Source organism: Sceloporus occidentalis, unplaced genomic scaffold, assembly GCF_023333645.1.
Source record: "Sceloporus occidentalis isolate IW3139 unplaced genomic scaffold, rSceOcc1.0.p SCAF_9, whole genome shotgun sequence".
Lineage (NCBI taxonomy): Eukaryota > Metazoa > Chordata > Lepidosauria > Squamata > Phrynosomatidae > Sceloporus > Sceloporus occidentalis.
The window spans coordinates 27016957-27037963 of NW_028316989.1; the positions used below are offsets into that span (position 1 = coordinate 27016957).

The 21007-nt window shown below is 42.5% G+C and overlaps 1 protein-coding gene across 5 annotated transcripts in view; it reads left to right on the top strand.

The window, feature by feature from the left end:
• Positions 1-21007, top strand: part of LOC149307108 (putative E3 ubiquitin-protein ligase HERC1) — a 90036-nt gene that overhangs the window by 65076 nt on the left and 3953 nt on the right. For 4 of the 5 annotated variants that reach the window (XM_089538144.1, XM_089538145.1, XM_089538147.1 and 1 more), the window contains exons 48-75: positions 472-646; positions 1369-1639; positions 2691-2904; positions 3673-3929; positions 4536-4663; positions 5447-5574; positions 6740-6940; positions 7052-7182; positions 8403-8602; positions 9107-9221; positions 9423-9569; positions 9733-9834; positions 10148-10321; positions 11094-11387; positions 11744-11809; positions 11890-12015; positions 12100-12238; positions 12375-12556; positions 13053-13208; positions 13574-13696; positions 14230-14332; positions 14991-15160; positions 15942-16080; positions 17696-17865; positions 19173-19342; positions 19490-19655; positions 20079-20155; positions 20711-20963. In XM_089538144.1, coding sequence (XP_089394270.1) covers positions 472-646; positions 1369-1639; positions 2691-2904; positions 3673-3929; positions 4536-4663; positions 5447-5574; positions 6740-6940; positions 7052-7182; positions 8403-8602; positions 9107-9221; positions 9423-9569; positions 9733-9834; positions 10148-10321; positions 11094-11387; positions 11744-11809; positions 11890-12015; positions 12100-12238; positions 12375-12556; positions 13053-13208; positions 13574-13696; positions 14230-14332; positions 14991-15160; positions 15942-16080; positions 17696-17865; positions 19173-19342; positions 19490-19655; positions 20079-20155; positions 20711-20963 — 4577 coding nt within the window. The remainder of the gene's footprint in view (positions 1-471; positions 647-1368; positions 1640-2690; positions 2905-3672; positions 3930-4535; positions 4664-5446; positions 5575-6739; positions 6941-7051; positions 7183-8402; positions 8603-9106; positions 9222-9422; positions 9570-9732; positions 9835-10147; positions 10322-11093; positions 11388-11743; positions 11810-11889; positions 12016-12099; positions 12239-12374; positions 12557-13052; positions 13209-13573; positions 13697-14229; positions 14333-14990; positions 15161-15941; positions 16081-17695; positions 17866-19172; positions 19343-19489; positions 19656-20078; positions 20156-20710; positions 20964-21007) is intronic. The other variant, XM_089538148.1, reaches the window with a different exon arrangement.

Consider the following 21007-nt stretch of genomic DNA (forward strand, 5'->3'; position numbering starts at 1 on the left):
CACCATTTGTTCTCTTCTCTTTTCCCCATTGAACATGAAGGAACTGTGTAACTAGAAAATGATATGGTGGACTAGGGGCTTGTGTAAGGGTTTTATGGTACCTGAAATGTCTTAGGGGCATCTAAGGATTGTTGTCTAGACCAGAGCAGTTCTTTAGGTACCCTCTTCCTATGTAGGAACCGCCTTTGAATAAATCTTGCCAAGAGAACACTATGAGAGTGTCATGAAAAGCTAGAGTTGACTTGATGAAGGCACATAACAACAACAGTCTTAATAAGAACCCACAGTTGTAGTTTTCTAAGTTGCTAGATTCCTAAATTACCACATTCTTATTTTATTCATATAATTGTGAGTCACTTTCATACTAAAAATGTTTACGATGACATACCATTAGATGGATTAGTCTGGGGAGTCCAATAAACTCCCACATGCTGTAACATCTCCCTTACTCTTCTCCCAACAAACGCATAGGTTGCCACGGCTCCATTGAGAAAAACTCGTCAGGGAGAGTCACTCTGGGGGAGCAAGCTGCCGCTTTGGTCAATCCGCACGACCGTGTTATGGCTTTGAGGAGGGTGACCGCAGCAGCTCAAGTCCTCCTCGCAAGAACCATGGTCATGCGGGCCCTCTCCCTGCTTTCTGTCAGGTTTGTCAATCCCCAGAAGCCCCAGGCCTCATCTCCTCATTGATGCTGTAGTTAGTGCACAGTGAATAATACACTCCCATGTCTGTATTCTTTCATTTTTAATGGGCATTTTTAATTGCTTTTGAGTCTATTGATAGTTCAGAAGTTTTGAGTCTATTGATAGTTCAAATATTTTAATTTTTATGGGAAGTGAATTATTTAGCTGTATCTGTTGTAAGCCAGCCTGAGTCGCAGGGAAACAAATAGTGAGCAGGCGTTACTGCATTCCTGTCAAGGAGATATGAAGCCAGGACTCTGAAATTCAGTGACAGAACAACATACAGTCGACTCTTTGTAGCCATGCATTCTGCACACACAGATTCAGCCAACCACTGTTCAAAATTTTAAAAAAAAAAAAAAAATCCAAAAAGCAAAAATTAATTTTGCATTTTATATAAAGGATGCCATTTTACTAGCATTATATATAATGGGACTTGAACATCCATGAATTTTGGTATCTATTGGAGGTCCTGGAACCAAACTCTATGACCATTGCTACCTCTTCAATGAAGGCCAAGGAAGAATTAGGAAAGAAGAGTGATAGGCTTCCTTTGTGTGATGCAGAGGCAGGAAAAGACTGGGCTTAGAGATGAAATAGGAGTGATTTATTTTAAAAAAGAAAGAATATATGAACATTTGGAAAAACTGACACTTGTATATCTCTCCCCCCTTCCTTTTACCAGTGGGTCTAGTTGCAGCCTTGCCGCGGGGCTGGAGTCGTTGGGTCTGACGGACATCCGGACCTTGGTCCGCCTGATGTGCCTGGCAGCAGCAGGGCGAGCGGGCCTCTCCACCAGCCCCTGCACCGTGTCCGGTTCCTTGGAGAGAGCGCGAGGCATACACAGCAAAATGAGCAAACCCATCTCCTGCTTGGCCTATCTGAGCACGGCCGTCGGCTGCTTGGCATCCAATACGCCAAGTGCTGCAAAACTGCTGGTTCAGCTGTGTACCCAAGTAAGATTATCTTCCTCTGCCTTTGCAATTTTCTGCTGTCGAGTCTCTTCTTACTGCAGTACTGGAAAAAATGGAGCACACCCACAAGGGAGTTTGGGAGCAAAGTTTAGAAACGTTACTTTTTTGGACTTGCCAGCAGGCATGTTGTCTGGGGGATTCTTGCAGTCCTCAAAATATAATTTTCTTAATTTCTGAATGGGACCAAGTTGCACTCTTCCTGGCTTTAGCTTTGTATGAACCTGTTAACAAACCCCTGAGAAGCTTGGCTTGGTTTAATGGCAGCATATGATTATATTTTTATTTGTGCTGGATATATTTTTTAGTGTTCTGTGGAACTGAAATAAATAAAAGTTTGGGGTTTTTTTTTTGAAAAAAGAAAAAAAAATGAAAGTTGAACACATGGAGCAGAATGGTCCAAGATTGTTTTGTGGGCTGATGATTTATAAACTGGGTGTTATTGTTTGAATTATGGCATTCCATAATGCTTCTTTAACCTCTGAAATGTACAAAGGGATAAGTAGGATTGCTGCAGTGACTGTGGAGTGTTTGGTTGGGAGTTGTTAACTTTAGTACTCATAGATTCAGTTAGTCTTTTCTTAAAGTTGATCAGCTCAACTTCTCTGTATGTTTACATGAATATATAATTATTGTAAATGCACACAGAGGTGCCAAATCTTTAAATTGTTTGGCTTTATCTGTAATTACAATATAATGTGGAACATTTTGGTGGCATAGGATAGTCTCTGTCTTTTGGGTGCCTGCATCTGATTGACAAACCAATAGGCCTCAAACTTGTGAGTTTGGAAACATTTACCTTTATTCTTATCATGATACTGATAAGGGCTGGGAATGTTATCCTAATAAAAATTTTCGGTTTGTATTTTTAACATATTCTATTTTAACTCATAACTTTTTAAACTTTAACAAATGGTTTAATGGTTTTTTAAAGTTTATATTTATACATTTTAGTGTTGTATTGCGTTTAAATTGTATTGTATTAAATCTGCTGAATAACATTACATCTGTTTCTTGCTTTGTCTTGTTTTTTTAGAACTTGATTTCAGCAGCAACCGGTGTCAATTTGACTACAGTGGATGATCCAGTCCAACGGAAGTTCCTGCCAAGCTTTCTCCGAGGAATAGCAGAAGAGAACAAGCTTGTAACATCCCCAAACTTTGTTGTGACTCAGGCGCTTGTGGCCTTGTTGGCAGACAAGGGAGCCAAGCTGAGGCCAAATTACGATAAAGCAGAAGTTGAAAAGAAAGGTATTTATTCTTCCTGTGGCAGCTGTCACAGTTTTCGCTACATGAACTGTCAGTGGATGCTCCCTGGCCTTTTTCATCATTTCATGGGTCAGTTAACATATGGCCTGTTTCATTTGGTTGTTGTGTGTTAATGATGGCTGCTTTGAGCTGCTTCTTCTTGTTCTTTGTCTTTTTGGAGTGCAAACAAGTGTCTAGGAGAAAGATGGGCCGGTGTCGTTGATTCTCTGGGTTAGGGTGCAGTGCTCTAGCATTATTATTATTATTATTATTATTATTATGCTTTATTTATAGATATGATCAGTTAAAAATAGAATAAAATAAACCCTTTCCTATATTGTTATGTATTATTTATATGTATTATGCCATTATTTCTTAGATTGAACACCATGGGCAGGTTTACTCTTATCTATTTTATTGTTTGTACAGCGCTGTGCAAATCTACAGCCCTAAATAAAGCATAATAATAATAAAAATAATGAACTAAACCTGCATAAGGCGTACATTCTACTAAAATAATTTAACATAATACATACTAATAAATATTAACATTAAATAATAAAATAAAAGTATCCTTTGGAAGTGAAGGGAGTGGCAGTGAGGGACTACCAATTGTACCCAGGGAAGGATTAGGATACGTGCAAAATCAAGCCAGCTTTTTGTAACTCATTGGAGCCTGCAGCTTCTCGCTTTGTTTTGAGACTGATACTTTCCGACTTTATCTCTCCTTGGCACTCACGTGGGCATCATCTCATTGTTTTGTCTAAGCAGGTGTAACTGCCCATTTGTATGCCCATCCTTCCTATGATCCTTCTGCTGTAGGCCCTCTGGAGCTGGCTAATGCACTAGCAGCTTGCTGCCTCTCTTCAAGGTTGTCCTCGCAACACAGGCAGTGGGCTGCTCAGCAGCTGGTGCGGACCCTTGCGGCGCATGACCGGGATAACCAGAGCAGCCCCCAGACCCTGGCAGACATGGGAGGGGACCTGCGCAAGTGCTCCTTCATCAAACTGGAGGCTCATCAGAACAGGGTAAATACAAAAGGATATCTCCGTCACTCTTTTAAATGCCCTTTCCTCTCCAGGTTACAAAAAGCATTTGTTTCTACTTATTTATTAATTTTTTTAGCAGATTAGAACCACATCAAATTTGCTGTACATATGGCTTTGATTAAGAGCCACATTTTATCTCTGATTTGTCCCTGTAGAAATGAATTTACACCACCCTAAAACAGTCTAGGACCATGCTACCAAGTGGTAGTACATGGACTGGTGCCAGTCTGCGAACCATTGACTTCCAGTCCCTCGTGAGTTTCCAGGGAATTAATAAATAGTTGTAGTGAATGGGGTATATTTTGTGGGATCCAGTATATATCCCAGTTATCATTGTCCTCAACTACATTTTTGACTTTTGCTCAATAAGATCTAATGTTTATGCTAAATTAGAAGTTGAATTCAACCATATCTTTATTTCTAGAGAAGAACTTTGAATGGTCTCTTGGACTGCAGTCATAGAGTGATCCTTTTAAAACCAATGAAAAAGGAGGGTTAATAGACAAGCTGGCACCTTATATTTTTGGAGTATAGGTACAATTGATTGAATTGTGGCTTCATGGTCTATTTTTAAATAAAAAACAGGTAACAACTTGTGTGTGGTGTAATAAAAAAGGACTTTTGGCAACAAGTGGCAATGATGGAACAATACGGGTGTGGAATGTTACAAAGAAGCAATACTCATTACAGCAAACGTGTGTATTCACCAAATTGTAAGTGATCCTTTTAAAGTTTTTGGATGTTTCTGGTTGTTCAGATGATGTTTTAATTGAAAATTATATTGTTAGTGTTTTATTATATGTATTTTTATACTTGTATTTTACTATTTAATGATGTAATCTGCAGGGAGAGGCGGGAAATATAAATAAAAATTATTATTATTATTATTGGAGGGATATGTTCAGGTTTTATTTATTTATCTACTTATTTCATATCTGAATGGGATTCAAAGCAGGTTGGCTTAAACTAGCAACTGTAAGAAAATAACAGCTAAACAGAGTCACCAGCTAGCTTTAGAGCTTGAAAGCCACTTGGTTACTTTAGAAACATAAAATATGTCTAATTTTGGTGTAGGCATTAAATTTTAAAATTTAGTAATGGTCAGTAGAGAAAGTGGTTTAGCTTTCTGGCAGGTTGAAGGTGCCAGTGCGAAGGTTTCACAAAAGAACAGCAGTTTGGTTTGATGTTTTATGTCTCTGTCTATGGGGTAATTGTCTTGATTTTCTCTATGATCTCTTGAATGCCTCTGTCTTCTTATAGCTTACACACCTATAGATTTTATTTTAAAACTGTTTGGCTAAAATAATTCTGTCTGGGATAGAGCCCTTATTTTCATGCTTTTTCTTAATGGTTTTGCCTACTTTATTGTGATAAAGACTCAACTGGTGATGGAAGACACATTTATTTTGCCTGGTATACAGTGATTCAGTAGAGAAATAGGAGTAATGGTGCAACCTCTGTTTCTGAAGGTGATGTCTGTCTTTATTGTCTTGCAGGGAAGGTGAAGCTGAGGAAAACTTAGGTTCCCCCAGTGACCCTGCCTTATCTCTTGCCTGTTGGAGCATCAGTGGCAGGTACTTGGCTGGAGCCTTGGAGAAGATGGTGAACATCTGGCAAGTCAATGGTATGTGCTGCATGTTGTTAGATGTGGAATCATAAAGAGACTGTCTTTTGGGGTGGAGCAGTATACCACTGGATCAAATAGTATCAGGAGCTTGGACCCCATTTTCTTTGTGGGCAATGTCCCCATTCATAGCTCGGGTCTAGGCTGCCTGAAGGGCCTTATCTTCTGTAATAATAATTATTATTTATTTATTTATTTATTTATTTATTTATTTATTTATACCCCGCTCTTCAGCCAAGGCTATCAGAGCGGCTTACAATTTGTAAATCAGACATTTCCCTTCCCTCAGGGTTACAATCTAAAAAAGACAAGACACAAAAGGAGAAGGGACTGATGGTGGTGGGGAAGGGGGAAAGTCCAGCAGATCTACACCATCTCTCTCCCTAAGCTGGTGGATGAAGGGAGGGCTTGTCTTCTTCCAGGCAGGCCTGCTGGAGCTACCCTGCCTCTCTCTCCCTCAAGATGGTGGCGGAAGGGAGGGCTTGCCTTCTGCCAGGCAGGACTGTTGGAGCTAGCCCACCTCCCTCCCCCTCAAGATGGTGGATGAAGGGAGGGCTTGTCTTCTTCCTGGCAGAACCTGCCAGGCTCTTCAGAAATCTTCAGGGAAGACTTTTCCCTTGGTCCCACCATTTTCCTAGGCTTCTTCTGTGAGAATTAGTTTGGATGGGGAGCCTTCTCCATGGCTACTCCCAAACTTTGGAACTCCATATCTAAGGAGGCTAAAACGATTCCCTCCTTCTTGAACTTTTGCAAGCAAGTCAAAGCTTTTTGTTTGTTTCGATAAGGTTTTTAGGGATCAGTGCTCTAATGGCCTCTTAATGGTGTACTGTATTGTAGATTTTTGTCTTCTATTTTTTATTAATGTTTTGATTTGAATTTTTAAAAATCTTTGTAAGCCACTTTGAATCTCTGTATTGGGAAAAATTCATGTATTACAGTATTATACATGAATTAATGATAATCATAATCAGCACCACCACCATTGTTTCTTGAACAGTCCTCCAGTGTAACTCTGTGGCCAACCTTAGGTGGAAGAAGCCTACCATAGAATCGTACTGGAGGACCTAGAAAATGCCTAGAGAGAACATACTTTTTTGGAGGTGGGTATACATATATGGGGGTCCTACTGTACAGACAGAGATAGAGTGCTTGTTGTCTTCTTTAGGAGGAAAAGGTCTCCTGGATGTCCAGCCCTACTGGGTCTCTGCTCTGGCGTGGCCAGAAGAAGGACCAGCTGCAACCTGGACAGGAGAGGCTCCAGAATTGCTGCTTGTGGGTCGCATGGATGGATCGCTTGGGCTTATTGAAGTTTTAGATGCATCCACCATGCGCAGAGTTGAACTGGAGCACTGCTACAGAAAGGATGGTAGGATACGTATTCATGTGCATTTTTTCCTTAAAAGTACAAAAAAAGGGCTGATGAAAATGAATTGTGCAAGTCATGTCTCATCCTTGTTTCTCTTTTATCTTTATGTAGTGTCTGTTACCTGCCTTGCATGGTTTAGTGAAGACAAACCTTTTGCAATTGGCTATTTGGATGGAAAGCTGCTGATTGGCACAAAAGAGCCACTTGAGAAAGGAGGGATTGTCTTAGTTGATGCCCACAAGGTAAAGCTGAATGTTTACCTGCCTTCCACAGAAACAAAAGAGAGTGTAGAGTATAATAAGATTCCTTTTCAAATTTTAAGCAGAATCTTCTAAGTCAGGCTTGGTGCACCCATGACTCTCAACTCCTGCCAGCCCCAGGCAGGTTGCTCAGTGGTTGGGGTTGATGGGAGTTGTCATGTGGGATGCCAGAGTTACTCATCACTGCTATCGGTCCCAAGGTTTAGGATTTAAGGAAGAAGAGAGAAGAGAAAATCCTCTTAAGAGTTGAGTAGAACAAAACCCTCTTTCTCTTTAGGCTAACTTTTTCAAAGTTTTGGTAGTGGGGGACTATAAGTTCCATCAGGTGTACATCCCTGCCCAAGATCCAAAGAGAGCCTTCAGATTTTTCTAACTTGGGAGTGGGCAATTATCAGAGGTTAGGGAGCCACATTAATTCCCTCAGGAGAACTTGCGGGACTGCATCCCCTGCCACACACCCTCTCAAAAAAATAAAATGTTTCTGTCCTCAAATGTCCTCTAAGTGGCATGGAGGGCATTTTTGTCTTGTTTTTGCGCACGTGCACACACACACACACACACACACACAGAGTCACAAAAGGAAGTGACTGAGAATTCAATTGGGGGGAGGGTTGGGATATGGGGTTGTTTTTTACCTGTAATTTTAACTGTACCATGTTTTATTATTAATAATAATAATAATAATAATAATAATAGTAGTAGTAGTAGTAGTAATAATAAAAATAATATTTATTTGTATTCCGCTTTTTCACAGAGGAATCAAAGCGGATTCCAACAGTGTAATTAAACATCAAACAATTAAAAATTACAGTTTCGAAACCCCAACCCTCCCCCCAATCATAAAAACAGTGATCAACCCATAAAAAGAGATTAAACATCAAAAAATTAAAACTGTCCAATAGGAATACACTAAAATTTCGGACAGATTCGGATCTTACCCGTGGGTTCTTTTATTGTTGTAATCCACTTTGATTCTTTGCGAAAAGGCAGAATATAAATAAATTGTATTATTATTATAGACCCTCTCCTGGACCTAGAGGCTGCTCGTGAAATGCAGACCACACTTGTCCCATCCCCTTGTAATGCTAAGAAGTCAGCCTCCTCCACTTCTGTTTAAAGAAGGCTTTCAAATTGATCTCATCAGGTCGCTCAGGTTGTCTATAGGTGATGTATATTGTGTGTACTTCTTGCTCCTTTTCCAGGACACTATTCTCAGCACGAAATGGGACCCCACGGGTAAGATCCTCATGACGTGCGCCAAGGAAGAGTCGGTCAAGCTCTGGGGATACATGGGAGGCTGCTGGAGGCACTTGTACTCACTGTCTCACCAGGCTGTTGTGACTACCGTTGCCTGGTGCGGTCTGCCAGGAAGAGGGCCAAAGCCACAACTCCTCTTGGCCACGTAAGTTGAGATTTTCACTGATGTTCTTTGGCTCCTCTTTGTAATGACCATTGAACTGCTTTCCATAACTTAGGTGCATACAAATGTGGGAATGGTCATATTGATCATAAAACAAGCTAACTATTTCCTTCCCACTTACCTCCACCAAGTGCTAGACCCGCACATCCAGCAAGCGTGAGTACTTCTATTTTCCTCTGCATTCCCTCTCCAAACAGGTAGTTATGCTGTGTGACTTCTTGTTGCCATTTGGAGAGAGACTGCAAAGATAAACAGGTGTTGCATTCTGGGGTGCTTGTTCTATTTATGCATATTTTTACACACTTGAATTTTTTTCAATGCTTGCCCCAAAATCATGCCTATTTTTTTAAAAACTAGGGATGTTGGGGGTCTTTAGGAGCCACAGATGTATTGCTCAGGGTTTACATGTGGCCCGTCCTGCATGCTCTGCTTTGTTGGCTGGTGGATTGTAGCTCTTTAATGCAGCTGTTCTTAACTTTTGTTTAGAGGCTGCCAGAATGGTTTGCTTTGTGTCTGGACTGTTCCCCAAGATGAGCTGGTCCTACTGCAGTCCAGTCTCAATTGCTCAGATGGATGGTGGGATGAGGAAGCCAGTGGAAAGGTAAAGATTTGTTCCTGGCAAGGGCAGGTTGCTTACCTGTAACTATGTTGAAGAAAGTATCAGGTGACCAAAATGTCTTGAGGTGTGGGGTTGTGCCTATTAAAACTAAGTCCTGTGCCTTCTTATATTCACCCTTAAAAGTGTTTGGAGTGTTGTTGTTAACTCAAAGGAAAGGCCTGACAATTACATTTTAATTTCCAGGATGCTTGCAGGAAATCAGCAGAAACCAAGTGCCTTTATCAGCTGAAAGGGCACATCACGCCTGTTCGGACAGTGACCTTTGGTTCTGATGGACTGACCTTGGTGTCGGGTGGACTTGGCGGACTTATGAACATCTGGTCTCTCCGGGTAAGAAAACACCAGTGTTGGGGAAAACAGGAACAAAGTCTGTAGTCCATCATTCTTTCAAGTTCAGTCGTTCTTGTAGGGTTTCCTACTTTGGCAACATAAGATTGTACCCAGCCAGCCTTAAGAAGTAAACGTTGCTGGCTTGTGTTCTCTTTTCTTTTAGGATGGCTCTGTTTTGCAGAGTGTTGTGATAGGTTCTGGAGCTATTCAGACTACCGTATGGATCCCTGAGGTTGGAGTCGCTGCGTGTTCTAGTAGATCCAAGGTATTGTATATCCCACAATTACCTGTGAATAAATGTGTTTTCTCAAGATATGGATCAGGCCCTCTAATCTATGGCTATATGTTCCCTAAGCTTCCTAATGAATTGAAAGTAACAGATGCAGTAAAGAAAGTAAAAAGAGGGATGGGAAAATGCCTCACCCCCTTCATTGGCAATGTCAGAAATTGATACAGAAGCACAAGTTGTCAAGAAAATCAAAAGGTTTGATCTATTTGTCGAAGTTAGCAACCTGTTACAAATGGTCTGTATTTTTCTCCTTTCTTTCCTGAATGGGACATACTTGACTTTCCTTCAGGATGTGTTGGTGGTAAATTGCACATCGGAGTGGATCTCTGGCAACCACGTCCTTGCGACATGTCGGACTGCTTTGAAGCACCAGGGCATTCTTGGATTAAACATGGCTCCTTGCATGAGGGCTTTCCTGGAGCGCCTGCCCATCATGCTTCAGGAACAGTATGCTTATGAAAAGGTAAGAGATCCCTGGTCACACTGGATAGCTCTAAAGTGTTGTTTGAACATTGTGTGTGGTGTATAACAGTTTTTAAACATAAAACCTTGGCAGAAATGCTGGTCTCCGGTCTTACCTAGCATGGCTTTGTTGATCGTCCTACTTCTGGTTCTTCTGTATCTCTTTGGAAAAAAGAAAGCAGAAGCCTGTGAAGTTTTCCCTTCTCTGGCATTATTAGAATATGAGCAAACTATCTTTTTAGATATTTGTTACCTTTTGGCAGAATATCTTGCATGTGCATAGAAAGAATCAGAATTAGAATTAGTTAGGTTAGTTTGCAGGGTTTCCACAATTCAGTTCAGTTAATCAACGCTAGACTGTCATCTAAATCATCTCACGTTAAACTTAAAGGCAGTGTTGGTATTCCTTTTCATTTGAACCTTTCTCCGGGGAAGGTTTTTAGAAGAAACTGAGAAATGGAGTTGGATTCATAGCAAGGGGAGCTTTCACAGGTTCACTTTATATCCATTTTGATTTTTCCTCGTTACCAAGGAATTTTGGTAAATCTTCAGTGTTAGATTCAGAAATGAAAATGCAGAGGTTTACCTAAACTGATCAGGAGACATTGTAGCTCCCTTCATAGAATCAAAAGATTTTTCCAGAGATTTATATTCAGGCAGTAGCAGAAAGCCAATCTAGGGATGCCAATGTACCTATGCCATGTCTTTATGTTCGTACCTGCAGCACTCTTAAATGGTCCATATTGGCCTTTCTCTCCCTCTCTTTCCGCTAGCCTTACGTTGTTTGTGGAGACCAGCTTGTCCACAGCCCATACCTGCAGTGTTTGGCCTCGCTTGCTGTCGGACTTCACCTGGACCAGCTCCTGTGCAACCCGCCAGTACCCCCTCACCACCAGACATGTCTCCCGGACCCTTTGACCTGGAACCCAACCGAATGGGCCTGGCTGGAGTGCTTCTCCACGACAATCAAAGCAGCCGAAGCGCTCGCCAAGGGAGCCACCTTCCCAGAATCCTTCACAGTCCCAGATCTGGAACCAGTGCCAGAAGATGAACTCACCCTCCTGATGGTAAAATGCCTTCTGCTGGTGGGATTTCTCAAGCTCATCAGGGAAGTGTAGACCCAACATGGTCTTTCAGACTAGCCTATCTCATAAAGTTGTTGGGATTATAATAGGGGAAGAAAGGACTCTATGGTGCCTGAAGCTTTCTGGAAGAAGGGTGGGAAATAAGTGCAGATGATGATTTATACAAGTTCTTTCCTTCCTCCCTTCCTTGTTCTCTAGAGTTTTGAAGTATACAGAAAAAAAATGTTATGGCAGAGAATAGAAGGGACTTGGAAGGATAATTTTGAGTTTGTTGGTGTGATCTTAATATAGTTGTTACCTCCCTCCCTCCCTCCCTCCTTTCTTTTTTTTCTCTTTAGGATAATGGCAAATGGATCAACGGGATGGATGAGCAGATTATGTCCTGGGCGACATCACGTCCTGAAGTGAGTAAAGCTGAAGGCAGATTTAAAACCACTTAATGCAACATTTTCTTTCTCTAAACCTCTTTTCTGCTGATCTGCAGGACTGGCACCTTGGTGGGAAATGCGACGTGTATCTCTGGGGAGCCGGGAGGCATGGGCAGCTGGCGGAGGCTGGAAGAAACGTCATGGTGCCCATCTCTGCGCCTTCCTTCTCACAAGCTCAACAGGTACCGGCCTCTGGATGGGAGGACATTTTTTTCCTTTGATTTTTGTTTGTAAACTTAGTATGGCACTTCTTATAATTCCTTTAGGTTATTTGTGGCCAAAACTGTACATTTGTGATCCAAGCTAATGGAACAGTTTTGGCCTGCGGAGAGGGGAGTTATGGCCGGCTGGGGCAAGGAAATTCAGATGACCTTCACGTCCTCACGGTTATATCAGCACTGCAAGGTAAAGCGAAAAATACATTTGGGTACAGTCCAATTTCCACTGATTTTAAGAGCATTTGGGTTTTTTTGGTTTAGTATCATGTTTCATGTCAGGAGGTAAATATGATTCTGACATTTATCCCTTCTTTTTCCTGAAGGTTTTGTCGTAACTCAACTGGTGACATCTTGTGGATCCGATGGGCATTCCATGGCTCTGACGGAGAGTGGAGAAGTTTTCAGCTGGGGGGACGGAGATTATGGGAAATTGGGCCACGGAAACAGTGACCGGCAGCGCCGACCCAGGCAGATAGAAGCTTTGCAAGGAGAAGAGGTTGTGCAGGTACAAAGCAGCATTTATTTCTCTACCTGGTTAGAAAGAGAATAGATATGCCCCCTCCCCTCCATAACTGTTGCAGATACTGATGGACTCTTATAGCTGGATCCAGAGTCCCTTTTGTTCTCCCTGTCAGGACAGAACTAGGCACTGGGCACCTAATACAACTCTAATACAACACTTATTCCCCTTGTATCCCTCCCAAAAAATCCTGCCGGCCACTCCTGAGCATATGGTCCTTGCTTCCAAAATTCAAACTGCGTAACAGAAAGAGTCAACACTCTAATGTAGGAGGTGATAAATTGTACATAAAGCTAGTGGGCAAATGCTTCAGTAAGTAAATGGAGGAGTGTTTCAAGCAATTCTAAGCCTTGTGTCCCAGGGATCTGTGTGCCCCTTGCCAAATTGTATTCAGCATAGCCATGTGCTGCTTCTGAACAAGTACAATTTGTCCAGACAACATTGCCAACAAGGTCTTCCTCTGATCTTCTTCCCCCTCCAGATGTCCTGTGGCTTCAAGCATTCAGCTGTGGTGACTGCAGATGGCAAACTGTTTACTTTTGGAAATGGTGATTATGGTCGGCTGGGATTAGGAAACACATCCAACAAGAAGCTCCCAGAGAGAGTGACAGCGCTGGAAGGGTACCAGATTGGAGAGGTCTGGCTTGAGGGACGTTTGTACAGTTTCTCCCATTGATTTTCCAGAAACATTTTTTTCTCCAGGAACTATTTGGGGGAAGGTGGGGGACATCACCCAGAATTGCATCTTGAGTTTTGTGTTTTTTTCCCCTTCTCAGTTGGATTTTGACATTCCTGGCAGTTTATTTTCCACAGCTGAATCTGGTATTCTGAACCACACATGCGAAAACATGTTACTAAATGTACCAGCCAATCATAAAAAAGCCTTGCTCACGGTTGCCTACTCCCATTCATCCGCCCACCTTTGTTTAAGAGGCAGTTTGGAAGTCTGGACTTGGCAACTTCTTTGAAACCCTGATTGAAACGCTTCTTTTTCCAAACCAGGTTGCCTGTGGGTTAAACCACACCATTGTTGTGTCAACAGATGGCTCAATGGTTTGGGCTTTTGGTGACGGTGACTATGGGAAGCTGGGCTTGGGAAATTCAACAGCAAAATCCTCACCACAGGTCAGTGCCTTCTGCATGCTTTCTCCCATAATGTCTCTAGATGTAGTCGCAGACAACATTTTCTTCTTCCGGCCTCCCAAACTAGCTGTCAGTGACACTTTGCTGAACAGCACTTCCCAGCACCCCCCTTTCTTCAGCCAAGAAAGACCAGAACCACAGCAAATTTAAATTACATGCTTAAATAACTACATGCTTAAAAAGCATGATATGAGACATATGAGATGTTGGATAGTGGGGTGACTTCCTCATGTAAGTAAAGTTCAGCATTTGAGGTGACACTGGCCATTCCAAATAAAGAATGTAGACAAACATTAATATGAAAGAATGGTTCTCCATAATTTCAGTGGTTTTGAGCTTTATGCACATTACTTCTTGCTGCATTCAAAGCAGTACTCTTTGAGTAGCAGGACATGTGCCAAAATTTTAAAACTGAATACAGTTCGGTGATTTAACTATGCAGTTGGAGTTTTCTCATATGTGTTTTAATTCAACCTGGGGTAGTGATATTTTGGTTTTTTCCATCCTATTAATAGAAAGTAGACATTTTATGTGGAATCGGCATAAAAAAAGTGGCCTGTGGAACCCAGTTTTCAGTTGCGTTGACAAAGGATGGGCATGTATATACATTTGGGCAAGGTAAGCTTAGTTAGAATTTATTCTTCACACTTTCATTGGACTTCAGAAAAGAGGTCTTCCAAATTCAGGGGATGGGAGTAAGGAGTTTCTTATTTGTTGATAATATTTTGACTTGAAAGAGACATTTTGCTGTTGCAGCAAAGTGGTTCTCAACAGTTTAGCTGTTTGTCAAGCCTCTAAGTGGGAGAAAATGGGGTCTGTTTAGAAACACAAAAGGGGTCTGGTGGGTAGGCGAGTGTCTGTGTTAGATTGCAGGGATTGACATTGCAGGGAGACTAGAGTGTTCCTGACATTAGTCCTGCCAATATCCTATGTAATTTTTTCCAAGAAAGGGACAAACATACATTTTCCCTTGTACTATTTTATTAATTCACCTGAATTAGCGTTGCCTTCCTCTTGCCCCAGTGCTATTCAAAATGGTGGTCCACGGACCAATGGAGGCCATTGGCTGTCAGCCCTTGGTGAATTTCCAGGAAGCAAAGAAACAGCTGTAGCCAAAGGGTGCAAATATGGTACCAGTCTCTGCCATATTGCAAAAAAGTAATAGGCAGTCCCATACCTACCCCTCCAAAATGAGATGCTTGAGGAAAGCTGCTGTTTCCAACTTAATTTATCTTGTTCTATTAGACCATAACCAGACTATGTGCCTCATTTCCAGACCGGCTGATCGGTTTGCCCGAAGGCCGGGCCCGCAACCACAATCGCCCTCAGCAAGTTCCGGCCTTGTCAGGGATTTTCATTGAAGATATTGCCGTTGGAGCGGAGCACACCCTCGCCCTCGCTGCGTCTGGGGACGTCTATGCCTGGGGGAGCAACTCGGAAGGGCAGGTGGGTATGGGACAGGCTCGGTTTCAGCTGCCCCAAATGCACTCTCCACTTTGTTCATGTGAACTTAAAAGGGCCCAAGTGGAGCAGAATACAGTGCGCCCTTTTTTTTACACGAGGGATCCGTTCTAGACCCCTCCACGCATCAAAAAAGCGTATGCTTGAGCCCCATTGAAAATAAAGGGGCTCGTGCATGGTGTGGTGTGTGGTGGTGCGGCGGCGCACGCCACCCCATTACTTAGTGGGACGCACCGCCCCTTGCACCCCGCGTGCTCCCAGGCGGCTTTCAGCATATGCTGAAAGCCGCGTATGGTGCATCCGCGTATGATGCGGGCGCACTGTACTGAGCCAACTGTATCCCCATACCTTTTCTGTGTGGTGAGATTTTGATTTATAGGATGGAACGGAAGAACCAGGATAAAAATACATTCCAACAAATGCAATTTCCATTTCCAGCCAAGTAAATGAGTCAGCGTTGTAGTGGTTTGACCATTATACTGTGACTGAAGACCAGGATTCGATTCCCGCTCAGCCATGAAACCCACTGGGAGACCTTGGGCAATAAGTTACACACTCTCAGCCTCAGGGGAAGGCAATGACAAACCTCCTCCTCTAAATCTTGCCCAGAAAACTCCATGATAGGGTCACCATAAAGTCAAGTACTTGAAGGCACACCACACGCACACAAATGCATTTTTTAAAAAGTTTATCCCAGCTGTATATTTGATGTGCTCTGCATGCACTACAGTTATACAACACATTCATATGTTTCGCCATTTTCTAGCTGGGGTTGGGTCACACCAACCACGTTCGAGAGCCGACCCTCATTACTTCCCTGCAAGGGAAGAGCATCCGGCAGATCTCAGCGGGGCGATGTCACAGTGCCGCCTGGACTTCCCCACCGGTTCCCCCACGAGCTCCAGGTAAAGAACAGAATTGAGGTGTATCCATTAGTAGAATATTGGAAAGAAAAGGACATTGAGAAACTGGAGCCTTGTGTCCAAAGGAGGGTGATTAAAATGGTGAAGGGTCTGGAAACCATGAAGCCCTATGAGGAATGACTGAGGGAGCTGGGGATGTTTAGCCTGGAGAAGAGAAGGATAAGAGGTGATATGATAGCCCTGTTTAAATACCTGAAGGGTTGCCATATTGAGGAGGGAGCAAGCTTATTTTCCTGCTACTCCAGAGAATAGGACACAATGGAGCAATAGATGCAAGCTCCAGGAAAAGAGATTCCACCTCAACATTTGGAGGAACGTCCTGACAGTCAAGGCTATTTGACAGTGGAAAACACTCCTTCCTCGGAGTGTAATGCAGTCTCCTTCCTTAGAGGTCTTTAAGCAGAGGCTGGATGGCCATCTGTCAACGGGGATGCTTTGATTTAGATTTCCTGCATGGCAGAAAGGGATTGGACTGGATGGCCCTTTTTGGGGTCTCTTCCAACTAGGATTCTGTGAAATATGAGGAATAAAAGAGGAACGTCTTAAGAAAGAATCTAGATAATAGATCAGAGCTATTAAATCAATGCTAACAAATGATATTGTGATTGATATTTATATATGGTTTTATTGTGGTAATTTTATTCAGAGAAGGAAAGAGGTTTGGGGTGATTCAGGAGTTTGTTTTGTTTGATTTTTTTTGTATTGTATTAACCTCTGTTGTTACCCACCTCGATCCTCAAAAAGGAAGAGGTGGGATATAAATACATTATTATTATTATTATTATTATTATTATTATTATGCTTTGTATAGCGCTGTAGATTTGCACAGTGCTGTACATACAAACAATAAAATAGTTTGTATGTACAATCTAAGAAATAATAGCATAATACATATAAATAATTATTATTTATTTAGTATGTCAAATAGTTCTTTTAAACTATGGTAAAGCTAAGGTAGATTTCCAAATAACAAGGAGATCTAAATAGAATGCAGAAGGGAAAATAACAAATAGCGAAGGGGTTCGAAGAAAAGAAACACCGCACAATCAAAGTAAAAATGATATAGAAAGAAAACTTACTTTTGACAGTTATTTAGGTTGGAGATGAAAGTGTAAAGTACCAAATGAGGATCGGTGTTTAACTAGAAAAAGGAATCATTTATCTAATATCTGGACACAACTGCCTGACGTGGGGAGTAGGTATTATGTCTTATGTTTTTGTTTTCTTGTTTGATGAAAATATGAATAAAAATATTTTTTAAAAAAGAATTGAGGTGAATTTCCGAATGATGTATGTATTCCTTAGAGCAGTGGTGGCCCTCTCTGTGGGCGCACATGCTGTGGCCGTAGCACAGAGTGTGCCAGAGTTTCTTATTAGAAGGCCAGAGGAACGTGGCACTTTGCAATAAATAAATGGGGTCTGGGTTGCAGTTTGGGCACTTGGTCTGTAAAAGGTTCACCATCACTGCCTTAGAGGAAATGTGGCATTTGTTGTTGGTCTTGGTTCAGCCTCAGAAATAGCTGTGTGTGGCGAAAGCCAAGGCCTTTTCAGGGTCCATCCTCTGACCCATGAGACCCTTGTCTTCTTCCCTTGCCAGGCGTGTCAGTGCCTTTGCAGCTGGGCTTGCCGGACACCATCCCTCCTCAGTATGGAGCCCTGAAGGAAGTCAGCATCCACACAGTCAGAGCACGGCTGAGGCTGCTCTATCATTTCTCTGACCTCATGTATTCTTCCTGGAGGCTGCTGAACCTCAGCCCCAACAACCAGGTAATTTCTTGCTGGACATAATCTCCTCCATTCAAAAGCCTTTTGATGCTTTTGAAAACTCTGCCTTTCTCTGCAAAAAAGAAAACCCAAAGCCATGATGTTTCAATATATTCTTGTGCAGGATCATTCTCTTTGAGCCTAGGGCTCAACCCAGGAGGCAGCTCTGGATTAAAGATTTAGGAACTGTGCCAGTTATATGGGCATTTTGCAAGCCTCCTCATTTTCTATGAGTTTCATGCAAGAGACTTATTAATGGGTTGTCAGCTCCATAAATTGCAACAAAATCAAGCCTTGAAGCTTCATGACATTAATGTAAAAAATGGATGGGTAACGAGGTTGTCAAACCAGGGCCCCAGGAAAGGAATAGAAGGGAGGGAAGTGCAAGGCTGAAGTGCAAAGAAAGGGGAATGGAATACAGAGAGTAGGAAGAGTAAGGAAAGGTAGTGAAGGGATATGGAAGGAAATGGTAAGAATGAGTGAGTTAAATGAATGGAAGTATGAAGGACGAGAGGGAGAATAGAGAGGAGAAGGGGTAATGGGGTAAGGATGCTCTTAGGATTGGATGTATTGGGATTTATTTACATTTGATGTATGTGTAGTAGAACTAGAAAAAGAAATATTTGGATTTTATGGATAAGATGGCGAGAGGAAAGAGTTTATTGTTATTATTGTTATTAAGTATATAAGAAATGGGGTAGTTAGTATGATTGTATGTAATTAGTTATTAGTAGAATGTTTCTTTCTGTGTGGGATAGAAGTGTTATGATTAATTGATGAGGTTGACTGTTGTTAGTATTTTTTGGTGTATTGTCTTGCCTTTTTCAAATTAATACAAATTTTTTAAAAAACAGGACTCCATTTCCTCCATTTTAGGGGATTTCCCATCACTGCAGGGGGTTGGGGGATCCTAAAGTACAAGGCAGGCTGATCCCTAGGTTTTTGCTGAAAAAGAGTGGTCCACCTGGTTTCAGGGAGTTTGAATCTCTCATACTGGCGTTGGGAATTGGCTACATTGACTTTTGCAATGGAGAGCCAATAGCTGGATAGGAGAGGCTGAAGTGTATGAAGGGACACATCTCCTCACCTCAACCTCCGTCACCATTTTAGTTGTCATTATTGTGGTTGCAAGCTGAAGGGGGGATGCCCTTGCTGTGCCAATCCCCAAGAAGATCCTACTGTTTCAGAAGCAGCTTTTAGGCTCTTGAAACAGGAGGTGAATGGAGAGACTCCCATCCCAAAGAGGGCAGGCTGGCATTGGATGTGGAGAGCTTGTGAAACTGAGCTTTGTGGGTCTCCTGTCTTTACAGAACAGCACGTCCCACTACAATGCTGGAACCTGGGGGATTGTTCAGGGACAGCTGAGGCCGTTGCTGGCGCCAAGGGTCTACACTCTCCCAATGGTCCGCTCCATAGGAAAAACCATGGTGCAGGGGAAGAACTACGGCCCACAGATCACCGTCAAAAGGATATCAACCAGGTCAGCTGCGTTCTTCAGTTCTGAGGACAACCAGGGGGGAATGGGTGAAGGTGGCCCTCTTTGATGTTCTCAGGGTAGGAACATCTCTTATTGCAACAACCTTGTTTGCAAGGTTGGTGGCTGACACTTTCTTTTCTCTTTCCATAGGGGACGGAAATGCAAGCCTATATTTGTTCAAATTGCAAGACAAGTCGTGAAGCTAAATGCCTCAGACCTCCGCCTGCCCTCTCGTGCCTGGAAAGTGAAGTTGGTTGGAGAAGGTGCTGACGATGCTGGAGGAGTCTTTGATGACACAATCACAGAAATGTGCCAGGTATTGTTTTTAAGTTTCCAGTTTCTTCCACATAACTTTATTGTGCTCTCCCACAAGCATTCTCTTAGATTGGAGTGTGTGTTAGTTGAAACACTTGCACAAATCCACAATCCCTGGCAGATTGTGATGCTGGGCCTGAGAGGATTTGGGTTTTTCCATCCCAGGCAACAAAGGCTCTCATGCCAAACTATTTCCTTCTGACCTTAGTTAACTGCTGTTACATTTGATATCCCTTTGTTGTGGAAATACAAGGTTGCTTTACATGGTAGCTACAAGAAAGGAGGTCTTTCTGACTCACATTTGAAACCAGGGACTTGATTTTGTTACACTTTAAGAAATCTGATTTCAAAAAGAATAAGTGTGGTGGCAATTGCTTTGGCATACATGACAATACACGAAAGCATTTTCTTCTTGATTTAAAAGGAGCTTGAAACTGGGGTGGTTGACCTCCTGATCCCCTCCCCAAACGCAACGGCTGAAGTGGGCTACAACAGAGACAGGTGAGTGAGTCTCAAGGCATTTTCTTCTTGAAATTCATTGTATTCATGTGTTCAGCTCAGTATGTCACAACAACAGAATGAATAAATTCTTGCAAGTATGTCTTAAAATTGTTTCCGACTTATGGCGACTCTAAACCTTACCATGTTTGGGGGTTTTTTGACAAGATTTCTGCAGAGGCTTGCCATCTCTTCCTTTGAGGCTGAAAGAGTGTGATTACCCAAGGACACCCAGGGGATTTCCTTGGCCAAACAGGAGTTTGAACCCTGGCCTCCAGAGTCCTAATCCAACACTCAAACCACTACACCAACACCAGACTGGCTCTACATTACAACAGAAAGAACTAGAATCGGTCTTTGGGGTTGTTTGTGGATTTTTATTCTCTAGATGGAAGATTTCACCAGATAGGGTTAATGATTCCAGTGGGACAGACCACGCTGTGGCATTTTTTGTCCTGTTACGCTGAGCTTTGGTGGGCTGGGGATGTATTTCCCCTTTAGCAATTCTCGTGAAGCCACCCTGCCAACATCATCCTTGTGCCTTGCCTCTTTCCCAAGGTTCCTCTTCAATCCTTCGGCCTGCTTAGAGGAGCACCTAATGCAGTTCAAGTTCCTGGGCATCCTGATGGGGGTGGCCATTCGCACGAAAAAGCCCCTGGACCTTCACTTGGCCCCCTTGGTCTGGAAACAGCTCTGCTGCATCCCACTCACTCTGGAAGACTTGGAAGAGGTGGATCTTCTCTATGTGCAAACCCTTAACAGCATTCTTCACATTGAAGACAGCGGGATCACAGAAGAGAATTTCCACGAGGTAAAAGCTTGCGAGCCAGACTGTTTTACTGGCTCTGGGACTCT